This window comes from Cherax quadricarinatus, chromosome 24 (assembly GCF_038502225.1).
Source record: "Cherax quadricarinatus isolate ZL_2023a chromosome 24, ASM3850222v1, whole genome shotgun sequence".
NCBI classification, from domain to species: domain Eukaryota; kingdom Metazoa; phylum Arthropoda; class Malacostraca; order Decapoda; family Parastacidae; genus Cherax; species Cherax quadricarinatus.
In genome coordinates, this window is record NC_091315.1 from 25,465,383 (window position 1) to 25,477,877 (window position 12,495).

Consider the following 12,495-nt stretch of genomic DNA (forward strand, 5'->3'; position numbering starts at 1 on the left):
TCCTCTGTACGTTTTCCAGAGCATTTATATCCATTCTGTAATACGGTGACCGGAACTGAGCAGCATAGTCTAAATGAGGCCTAACCAAGGATGTACAGAGTTGAAGAACAACCTGAGGACTTCTGTTATTTATACTTCTAGATATGAAGCCAAGAATTCTGTTAGCTTTATTGCAAACACTAATGCACTGTTGTCTTGGTTTTAGATTACTGCTAACCAGAACTCCTAAATCCTTTTCGCAATCAGTAGTATTAAGATCTACATTATTTAGTTTATATATAGCATGGTTATTTAACTGTCCAACATTTAGAACTTTGCATTTGTCAATATTAAACTGCATCTGCCACTTCTCCGACCATTGCATCAGTCTATTCAAATCATCCTGGAGTGCTCTGGTGTCCTCACTAGAATGAATTGGACGGTCTGTTTTGGTGTCATCAGCAAATTTGCTTATGTAGCTATTTATTCCCTCATCTATGTCGTTTATGTAAATTGTGAACAACAACGGACCCAACACTGACCCCTGAGGAACACCGCTTCTGACGTGCCCCCATTCTGATTTCTCCCCATTTATGCAAACTCTCTGCTGCCTATTTGTCAGCCATGCCTCTACCCAGGAAAAAATTTCTCCTCCTGTTTCGTGTGCCTTAAGTTTCCTCAATAGCCTCTGGTGTGGAACTCTATCGGAAGCCTTACTGAAGTCCATATACACACTATCATATTCATTACCGTAAGACAGGAACGCCCCTTTATAAAACCGTGTTGAGATTCATTAATCAATCTGTGCCTATCAAGATGGCACATCTAGATGTTTCAACTAAATTTTGTTATATTATTATTACTATTATTATTATTAATGCACATTATTTTTATGCATTCATGAGGGAAACGCTAAACCTGTAGGACTTATACAACACTGTCATAGGGAATGAGAATCAGATTCCTTCCAGGGAAAGAGAGGGTAGGTCCAATTCTATGAATCCAGAGCACTTCACCGGCATCAAGGTACATATATTGACAAAGATCATTAAACACTAAATCATTATAAGGTATTCATCACTTCATTAGTTTTCTCAGTTTTTTACTTTTTTCCTTTTCTTTTTTCTTGAGTAGCTTTTAAGTATTTTGAACATAATGTTATATTCTTATTTGAGACCAATAAGTGAACTAATAAAGAACTTGTACATATTTAACACCGTTGCTTTGTGTATTTTTCAGAAGTAAGAAGAGATTAGTGGCACTTTTTATTTTATCTAAATTTAATTCGCTAGCTTTTATTTTTCTTTAAATTTGGCCCACTCGCAGTTCATGGCTACCCAAGTTCATAATAATGTGTTTCATTGTGAAACAGAAGATACCTGTGTTAAGCTTGTTTCATCATGATACGAGCTGCAGGTCTGTTTCACGATTAGCTGACGGAGGATCAATCCTGCACTACTACTTGCACTAAATAAATAACAGTGGTTATACATGACCATAATTTTTAAAGGGGTGGACCGGTAAGCCAGTGGAAGGCCTCGGTCAGATAACCAAAAGCTCCAAAGGCGGGTCATCATCTGACCAAGACCCGCGTCAGGAAACACTTGTCCTGTTTCCTGACGAACCTTACCTAACCTAACCTAACTTGCACTAAATGACCCACACAGGCGTAGCTCTTCATGTAAATACACAGTACATAGTATTATTAATGTTTTAGTATTGTGAAGTATACTGGGACAGGAGACCGAGGATATCACCTGCGATCACTAAAGTAATATAACCACATATCATAGTGTTGTTATATTTATTTATTCTCTTTTTATTATTCTGTTAATTTGTCAGGTAATATTCATGCAAATAAAAATGGATGAATTTGTGCGGTGTTGGCAAGTTCCATAAATCTTCCATGTTAGTGAATAACAATAAGACTTTTTTCACAGTACATAAAACACCAACATTTTTTGTAGAATTTTGTTTACAACACCTGAGGTGCTTCTCTGATTTTTATAATTTTATAATCTGAATAATGGTTTATGTAATAGGGATTTGATGCACAGAATTTTATGTTATTGATTATCGGTTAATACAGTACATATATTTTATATAATTATTCAAATGAGCATGCACTTTTTATTCATCATCCCAAACTGTCCATATTAATTATATTTACGAGGCGAAATGCCATAGAAAAATGACACATATCCTATCATGTAGGCATTCTGAAGTCTTTACTTTTTGCATATTACATTCAGCATTGTAATACCCTGATATACAGTACGTATACCGAAAATTGAAATAACATTGTATGTGCATCCGTTTTTCTACCACCGTGTGAATTTCCAAAAAATAAATTAATACGTAAAAGCAAGCATTCTATAAATATGTAATTTATATCTTTTTAAAGGTCATTGTTATATTCATGGGTAATGCACAGAATCCATAGGACATGGAGGTTATACAGCACCTGGGGAATGGGAGGTAGTAAGGTTCAATCCAAGGAAGAAAAGAGCAGCTCAAAAATCCTTGGATTAAGAACCCTTCGCTAGCATCGAAGTACTTCTCTTGAAGGGAACTTAAGAAAGACCTAACGTAATGAAAAATGTCATAGAAAAGTATACATGATCAGTTACATATATCACGGAGGAGTATACATATTCACTTATAATGTCTTGGGGAAATATAGATATTCAGTAGCTTATATTATGAAGTATACATGTTCAGTTACATGCCGTGGACAAGTATACTGTACATGCTCAATCAATTATAATGTCATGGAGATATATACACGTACATACAATGTCTTAGAGACAGTCACTTATATAAACACATGTTCAGTAGTAGGATGACAGACAACCACCACCCAGGAGTACAGAAAAGTTGAACTTGAAGACGGTACTACTGCAACACAAGGGTATCGTCTTTTGTGAAGGACCTGCTCCCTTGACTGTGTAGGCGAAACGTGTGAAATGTCTTCAAGTATCTTCTGCTTCTATCAACTTTTCTGTACTCGAATACTGTGTAGGCGAAACGTTTCTCCTAACTGTTGCATATGTTTTTTTTTAATGTTCATTCTGTCAGACACTGCAACACAAGGGTACTTGGTACAGACCATCAACTTCGGTGAGAACGGCACTATATAAGCTCCATCCTGTCACTTCAACTTCATATTGTTCCAGACAACGGAACAATGCTCTTCTCCAGACTGAGGGACTGACCACCTCAAAACTTTAAGGGTGATGGACTGATTACATCGTCTTCAAGTATCTTCTGCTTCTATCAACTTTTCTGTACTCGACTGAAGAAGCCTACTGTGTAGGCGAAACGTTTCGAAATAAAGATACCTAACTGTTGCATATGTGTCACCTAACAATCTGTCGGTATTTTATACCATTTTAATGTTCATTCTGTAGACACTTATCTTGGTACAGACCATCAACTTCGACCTCTACTAGTGAGAACGGCTGGGTTTGTGAAGGACCTGCCCTCCCAAAGCAACCTACGTCTCACCTCCTGGCACTATATAAAGGCTCCATCCTGTCACTTCAACTTCATATTGTTTCAGACAACGGAACAATGCTCTTCTCCAGACTGAGGGACTGACCACCTCAAAACTTTAAGGGTGATGGACCTTCTTCAAGTATCTTCTGCTTCTATCATTTTCTGTACTCGACTGAAGAAGCCTACTGTGTAGGCGAAACGTTTCGAAATAAAGATACCTAACTGTTGCATATGTGTCTTACCTAACAATCTGTCGGTATTTTATACCATTTTAATGTTCACATGTTCAGTAGTAGGATGACCATTAACAGATAATAGAAAACAGTCACATAATGTCGGAGAAGTACATATACCATACATGTTCAGTCACTTATGTTACCATTAAGAAGTATATATACCATACATGCTCAGTCACTTATGTTACCATTAAGAAGTATATATACCATACATGCTCAGTCACTTATGTTACCATTAAGAAGTATATATACCATACATGCTCAGTCACTTATGTTACCATTAAGAAGTATATATACCATACATGCTCAGTCACTTATGTTACCATTAAGGCGTACATATACCATACATATTTAGTAACTTATATTACCATTAAGAAGTATACATGTTCAGTCACAATGTTATGGCGAAGTATACATATCACTTATAATGCTATAAAGAAGTACATATGTACATATGGAGGAGTATACATTTTCAGACATAATATCATGAATGGGTATTCATATCACTTATGTTATATAGTCGTATATATGTTCATTCTCCAATGTCTGGGAGTATACATGTTCATTTTTAATGTCATGGAAGGGTATATATGTTCATTCACCACTAATATCGCGGAGGGTTATATAGGTGCATAGTAACTTACACGAAAGTTATGAAGGAGTATATATATATATATATGTTCAGTCGTAATTGTTGTCTGTTCCATCCCTCATTGTTATTATCTTTATGACTGCTAATAGAAGTGTCATTAGCAGTATTAGCACTGTCATTTGAACAAGGGGGTGAGGACAGTTGCTCACAGGTGCTTTCCACGCAGGTTACTTTGCAATAATGTACGAGTGTTGTCATATTTGTATACAACAAAGTTGTCCTCATAAATAAGATCATCATCTTACGAGGTACGAATGGTAATTTGTTTAACACTTCCTGTAAACTGATAAATAGCAGATGCCATTATATTTAAGTTAGGTAAGTTAAACTTCATTGCATAAATCTGTAATTAAATCACCGAACGGGTGGGGGTTTTGAATCCATAACAAGTGGGTCCTAAAACTTGCAGGCCAGCGCGTTAACTACTGTAATTAGAAATTGTAATAATGTTGGTAGAATTGCCGACAAACGTTAGGTTAGAGGACACACGTGTAACTAATGCGACATTTTATTGTGGCAACGTTTCGCTCTCCAGGAGCTTTGTCAAGCCGGCTTGACAGTTCTTGGAAAGCGAAACGTTGCCACAATAAAATGTCACATTAATTTCACTTGTGTTTTTTTTTACCTAACATGTATTTAAAACAAATCGGCGATGAGTCTGGCAACGATATGACTGAGCATAACTAGGACGCGCTCAAATTTGCAAGAATATATCATTCTTTGTGCTAGATTTGCCCCTCATGGGAGGTTCCTTGACGCTGGTGAGGGGCTCTTGATCTAGGGAACTGGATCTGTACTCCGGTTCCTTGAATTGAGCCTAAATGCCTTCCATCCCCTCCCCCCACAGGCGCTTCATAATCCCTACGGATTTAGCGTTCCCCATAATAATAATAATAATGTGCTAGATTGGGTTGCGCTAATCCTCAGTGTCCATGTTCTACTAAACAGAGTTCTCAAAATGTATTACAGATTATTGTTATAATCGTAAAAAAAGCTTTAATTTATTACAGATTAATTCTCTTCGTGATCACACTAATGTTTACATAAATTTAGTTTGTAGTGTGTTTTGTGTTTTTCTCATTAGTGTGTTGCTCTCATTTATTGTAATAATGATTGCATAAAGTCTTTTATAAATGTTTTATTCTTCACTTTTGTAAGAAAATAGCTTTTGTACTTGTACTGTATTATTTGTTTAATTTATTTAAAGTTTAGATTTTACTGGATAACACATTATTATTAGTAAAGTGGGATACGTAGATGTGCCAATTTACTAATTTAATAATTATGGCATGGAGATTAAAAGTGTTATGTACAGTAAACAAATTACATAGCATGACATTAAACTTTAATTTTTAATGTAGAATACAGTAGTTATGTAATAATATCTCTTTGCAGCAAGTGGTGATCAAGAGTATCAAAATAGAAAACCCAAACTTCGAAGGCTCTGGTTACACATCACTGGCAATTATTTACGCAGTTTTCGCCATTTTCAACTGGCTGTCTCCATCATGTCTCAGTTACCTTGGTCCCAAAGTCACCATGATCATTGGGGGCATTACTTATGCGTAAGTCAACCAAAATGTTTATACTGTGTTATACTGAACTGTTTATTCTGGTTCTGAAAGACAAAAATGCCAAATCAAGTTCAAGCATTTGCTGTACTACAGACGGTGTTTCCTTTTGACGAGTTTTATCAAAACTTGATAAAGCTTATCAAGTGAAATATCTGTATTATTATTATTATTATTATTACATTTGAAAAACATACCAACCTGTTCCCACTCATTTATAGTTGCAGGGGCCGATTCTCAAATCCTGGCCCTGCCTCTTGAACTTGCCACTCTTCAGATTCACTCAGTCTTAGCCTCATGGACCCTGTCGACCTGGTCATTCCGCTTCCCAACCACTCTGAGACTAAACAAATACTTCCTAACATCCCTGTGGCTTATCTGTCTAATTTCCAGGATGTCCCAAAGTTCTTTCTCACCTCTGAAAAACAATCTGTCCCTGTGTACCTTATCAATTCTCCTGAGTATTTTTTGTTTACCTGGAGTTTACCTGGAGAGAGTTTCTGGGGTCAATGCCCCCGCGGCCCGGTCTGTGACCAGGCCTCCTGGTGGATCAGCGCCTGATTCACATGCCTCCATATTTTTTTTTTTGTCCTGTAATGTTGTTAAATTCAAGAAGCATAAATAATAGGAGTCCTCAGGTTGTTCTTCAACTCTATACATCATTGGTTAGGCCTCATTTAGATTATGCTGCACAGTTTTGGTCACCGTATTACAGAATGGATATAAATTCTCTGGAAAATGTACAAAGGAGGATGACAAAGTTGATCCCATGTATCAGAAACCTTCACTATGAGGATAGACTGAGGGCCCTGAATCTGCACTCTCTAGAAAGACGTAGAATTAGGGGGGATATGATTGAGGTGTATAAATGGAAGACAGGAATAAATAAAGGGGATGTAAATAGTGTGCTGAAAATATCTAGCCTAGACAGGACTCGCAGCAATGGTTTTAAGTTGGAAAAATTCAGATTCAGGAAGGATATAGGAAAGTACTGGTTTGGTAATAGAGTTGTGGATGAGTGGAACAAACTCCCGAGTACAGTTATAGAGGCCAGAACGTTGTGTAGCTTTAAAAATAGGTTGGATAAATACATGAGTGGATGTGGGTGGGTGTGAGTTGGACCTGATAGCTTGAGCTACCAGGTCGGTTGCCGTGTTCCTCCCTTAAGTCAATGTGACCTGACCTGACTAGGTTGGGTGCATTGGCTTAAGCCGGTAGGAGACTTGGACCTGCCCTTAACATAGGAACAAGCGTTGTTTTATGCTTCTGCACTTTCTCTATTTTCTTAACATGCTTTTTTAGGTGCGGATTCCATACTGGTAATTGTATATTCCAAGACGGGCCTAACATGTTGTATAATGCGCCCCAGAATGACTTTGTTGAGATGCTTCAAGGCTACTCAGTTTTGCCAGGCAAGCAGTCGCTGCAGAGGTTATGCACCTGATGTGAGCCTCTGGCGAAATAGTGGACACTGCTCATCCCTCTTGGAGTGAAGTCTGCAACCTCTGTCTCCCTAGTATATACCTCATTTCCAGTCTTCTTGCTCCTTCCCCAATCTTTCATGACCTTGCAATTACTAGGATTGAACTCGAGCAACCGCTTATCCAAGCACTTTTGCAATTTCTCCAGGTTCCTTTCGAGCCTTTCCTTAGTCATCTGTTGTTATTCTCGTGAGTTTTACAACGTCAGCAATCAGGGATATTTCTGAATCCGTCCTACCTGGAATGTTATTCACATAAACCAGAAACAAAACTTTTCCTCTTGCAACCCCGCTAGTTACTCTTCCACATTCTAACATTTCGTACCTGTGGAAAATTGCATTTATCTGAATGTAACTCATTATGTACATAACAGTAAATGATAACAAAGATAATTATTATTTATCAGAGTTACATAGACAAGTAGGAATTTGGGACACCTAGGTCGCAAAAATGTCCCCCTTCGATACCTACCACTGTCATATCCACAAGTTGCTCTGGACCTATTAATTATTAAATGAAAAATACATCACCAGGAATGCTGGTAAATATATAAATTTGTGGACTGTATATTAAAATTAAAAAATAATTATAGATATACACAATTACATAACAGAAAGAGAATATCTTAATGTCACTCATCAATTTGACTGGAGATTAAGGTGTATCATACTCAGAAAACCTCACTGTTTAAATTTATGAAAATAACACTGGCCAGAATTAAACATAAACAGACTTATCTGAGGTTCCTGGAGCTGCCTTGTCCAGTTATGCAGGAATGCACATCCACCAATTTCGCCTCCTATTTGAGAGGTGTCAACACAATTTTAACCTCTAGAGCACGGAAAGCCTGCGCAGACGCAGGCTTTCCGTTTTCTATGACATAAATATTATTAAATACAGTATGGCCATCTATTTACATATAACTACTGTATTTCTGGAAAATATATACAGTATTTTCCACACTGCGGCCGGGTGGAGTTCGTTGCTAAACAACTCAAATTACTCCTTCCTTTAGGAGACAATTCCAGCCGGTTCTGGCTTGAGTGGCTGTTCTCCTAGTACGTCTTACTACGATTTCATTTTCCGCCATCACTTGGTCAGCGTTATCTTCCATATCACTCGTGTCACTTTCCCTCAGATTTTCATTTACGTTTGATTGAACACCTAATTCCAAGGGAGTCAATTTATTAATTGTGCGTAAACTTTCCTGGCCACGACACAACACTTTGACATTCCTGACAACACCTTGTGCATCTGGGTACAGTGTCAATACTCTGCCCAGAGGCCACAATGTTCGATGTTGTTCAGTGTCAATTAACACAATGTCACCTGGTTGAATGTTCTGTCGATTTACTGCCTCTGTCGCACCATAAAAGTGTTCACGTAGTGTAAGAAGATATTCCTTACGCCACACATTAGACCAATGATCAATTACTTTATTTAACATTTTAAATTTATCACACAACACTGCTGCATCATTGTAATCTTCATCACTTTCTTCCGGATTATCTCTATAGACAGGGGCAGCTTCCAATTTCCTTCCACATATTAGGTGAGAAGGTGTTAATACATCTGCATCAGGTGTATCACTCATGTACGAGAGAGGCCTATTATTTATCCGATTCTCCGCCTCCACTAACACTGCACGGAATTCTTCCAAATTAATTTTCTTCCGTTGTAGTACTTTACGGAGACACCGCTTCACTGTGCCTATCAGTCTTTCGTACAGCCCCCCCTGCCAAGGGGCTCTAGGAGTAATAAATTTCCAGGTACACCCTCGCTGGGTTAACAGAGATTGAACATCGTTACTATTATTTAACTCTATCAAATGTTGAGCACCTGCTACAAAATTTGTGGCATTATCCGAAATCATCAATCTCGGACAGGATCTCCTAGCTGCAAATTTTCGAAACAGCCGTATAAACTGTTCTGCAGACAAGCCCTGTGCCACTTCTAAATGAACTGCCCTAGTAGCAGTACAGGTGAACAAACATACACTTTCAGTGGAGCACCATTTGAAGTACCTGTTAAAATTATTGGACCACTATAGTCTACACCTGTTACATCAAATGGTTTCACTAATTGTACACGTTCCTTTGGCATTGGTGGAGGACCTGGGTACATATAGGATCTGGCATCCACACGGCGACATATTACACAAGATTTAATCACCCTTTTTACACTTTGCCGTCCTTGTGGAACCCAGAAAGTTTCCCTAATACAATTTAAGGTATCTTGTACCCCACCATGCATTACATTTAGAACAATTAAATTTGTTAGATGATGAGTTTTGGGCAGTAAGATAGGGTGTTTAGTATAATCACCCAATTCAGCATTTTGTAACCTACCTCTGCACCTAATTACATTGTTCTCTAAATACAGCCCCAATTTCTCTATTATGGAACCTTTCACAATTTTTCTTTCCATCATCAGTTTAATCTCATTTCCATAGATTTCCTCCTGTACCCTCTTTATCCAATATTTAAGAGGATGTGAAAACTTATATGAAATATTCATCTTGTTTAGAAATTTAAACACCAATTTAGTTACATTGATTAGTTTGGGTAAAGAAGAATACCTATTTATATCAATGGCTAAGGAAGGACAAACTATTGGAGCGGTAGTCACAGTAATTTCAACAGGAGCAATATACGCCTTTTGTACAGGCCAATTAGCTTTATTTACCAACCAGCTCGGTCCTTTAAACCATGATACAGCATTTACAAATTTAGCATAAGGTAAACCTCGAGACAAGAAATCAGCTGGATTCTCCTCACCAGGTATATGATTAAATGTTAACATATGCTGACCCAAACTATTATACTTCTCTTGCATCTGATTAATTTCAGCGACTCTGTTTTGTACATACACAATTTTACTGTTTCCATTACGAATCCATTGTAAGGATACCTCATTATCAGACCAAATTACAGTGTCGCTAATATTTACCCCCTGCAACTTATTTCTTATATAATTAGCTAATTTGACACCTACATAAATGGCTGTTAATTCCAACTGAGGCAAGGTACGTGATTTAATCGGAGACACTTTAGCCTTAGACATAACAAGAGAAATAACACTATTACATTGAAGGTAAGCAACTGCTCCATATGCCAATTTTGAAGCATCACAAAAAATGTGGAGTACATTTTTCCCATTTGGATTGGCCACCTGGCGTGGGAACTCCAACATTGGAAATTTTTCATAATCACCAATTAATTCATCCCACCTGTTAATGAATTCATCAGGTAGAATTTCATCCCAAGCACATTTAAGTTTCCATGCTTCCTGTATTAATAATTTCCCTCTTATAGTAAGGGGTAACACTAAACCTAGTGGATCAAAACATTTGGAAACTTCAGCAAGCAAGACCCTCTTAGTTAATTTATTTGGCATACTGTAATTATTAGGTTTTAACATTAACAAATCTCTCTCAGTATCCCAAGTTAAACCCAATACATTACTACATTTTGGCACTTCATCTCCAGGGCAATCTTTACTTATTTTGTCCTTTAATTTGGACGAATTACTATTCCATTCCCTCAGAGGCATATTTGCACTTTGTATTATTTTATTAGCCTCTCCGTAAGTCATTAACAGTTCCTCTTCAGTTGACGTCACACCCAGGAAATTGTCCACATAAAACTGTTTGCTCATTACTTTACTCAATGGACTTCCCATACATTTAAGGTGTGCATTTATCGTTGCTTGAAGTAGGAACGGACTGGATGTAGCACCAAATAATACGCTCCTAAAGCGAAAGGTTTTCAGAGGACTAAGTGGTTCACTAGGATTCTCAGGCCATAAGAAGCGGGTACAATCCCGGTCAGCCTCTTGTAAACCCACTCTTAGGAAAGCTTTACTTATGTCATCCGTAAAGGCATAATGCTTCACTCTGAAATTTAATAAGATATCTCCTAATTTTCCGTCAACGACGGACCTGTCATCAAACAGTCATTTAAACTAGGTACATTTTTGTTATTCCTGGCACTACAATTAAACACAATCCTCAAAGGAGTGGTCTTAGAATCCTTCTTCACTCCATGATGGGGCAAATAGTGACCATAAATTTTGGCTTGCTCAGGAGGTACCTCTTCTGTAAATTTATTAATTAACTGCTCAGCAATTATATCATTATAGGCAGTTAATAATTCTGGTGTCTTACTCAGTTCCCAGAGCTGAGCCTTTAATTGTCCATATGCCATTCTGTAATTAGTGGGCAATTCCGGATGGTTCAGTCTCCACGGAAGTCGTACCCAGTATTGTCCAGATTCAAATTTTACATCTCTCAGGTATTGCTCCTGAGTAAAAGAATCGTCTGGACTTCCTTCATTTACATTTATTCCAATGCTGTCTAATTCCCACAATTTATGCACTGGCTCAACACCATCCTCTATAGAAGAATTATAATGGGGTACAATTTCATGAGTAAAACACACAGTTATGGTATTTGTAGTTTACTCTAGTCATGAATTATTATTACGAGGAATCCTACCATACATTACATGTCCTCCTGCAGTCTTCAAAAGGGTGACACCACATTTCTTTACCATACCCTTTACAAAGGAGGCATAATAGTCACTACCTATCAAAATATTTATTGGGCCTACAGAATCATCACTTACACCAGAAGGTGCTAAATTTACATTATGTGAAAGTCTTTCTGTAGCTTTACTAAGCCCTACTGTAGATATTTTCTCTGGAAGTCTATCTACAATTACTGCATTAACGCATTTTTTCTCATTGCCCAACCTGACAGTTACATAAACAGTGTCATACAATTGAGCCCTTTTATCCGAGAGAAACCAGATAATTTTAAAGTTGTGGGATCTCCCATCTGTACTTTCATACCATCAAGACATTTACGTTCTATGAAAGTATGCTGGGATCCCTGGTCCAATAATGCAGTTACATTTTTTGATTTATGTCTTTTATCATAAATTTTTACCTGTAATACAGGTAAGGCAACTTAACCCTTTGAGGGTTTTCGTCGTACTAGTACGTCTTACGCGTAGGGGTTTTTGACGTACTAGTACTCATAAATTCTAGCGGCCTCAAATCTAGTGGGAGAAAGCTGG

The 12,495-nt window shown here is 37.6% G+C and overlaps 1 protein-coding gene across 9 annotated transcripts in view; it reads left to right on the forward strand.

Annotated features, from left to right (window-relative positions):
* The window catches only part of LOC128690860 (UNC93-like protein MFSD11), a 184,683-nt gene that overhangs the window by 144,042 nt on the left and 28,146 nt on the right, over nt 1-12,495 (forward strand). For all 9 annotated transcript variants that reach the window (XM_070088282.1, XM_070088274.1, XM_070088278.1 and 6 more), the window contains one exon: nt 5,761-5,930. In XM_070088282.1, coding sequence (XP_069944383.1) covers nt 5,905-5,930 — 26 coding nt within the window. In that variant the 5' untranslated portion in view covers nt 5,761-5,904. The remainder of the gene's footprint in view (nt 1-5,760; nt 5,931-12,495) is intronic.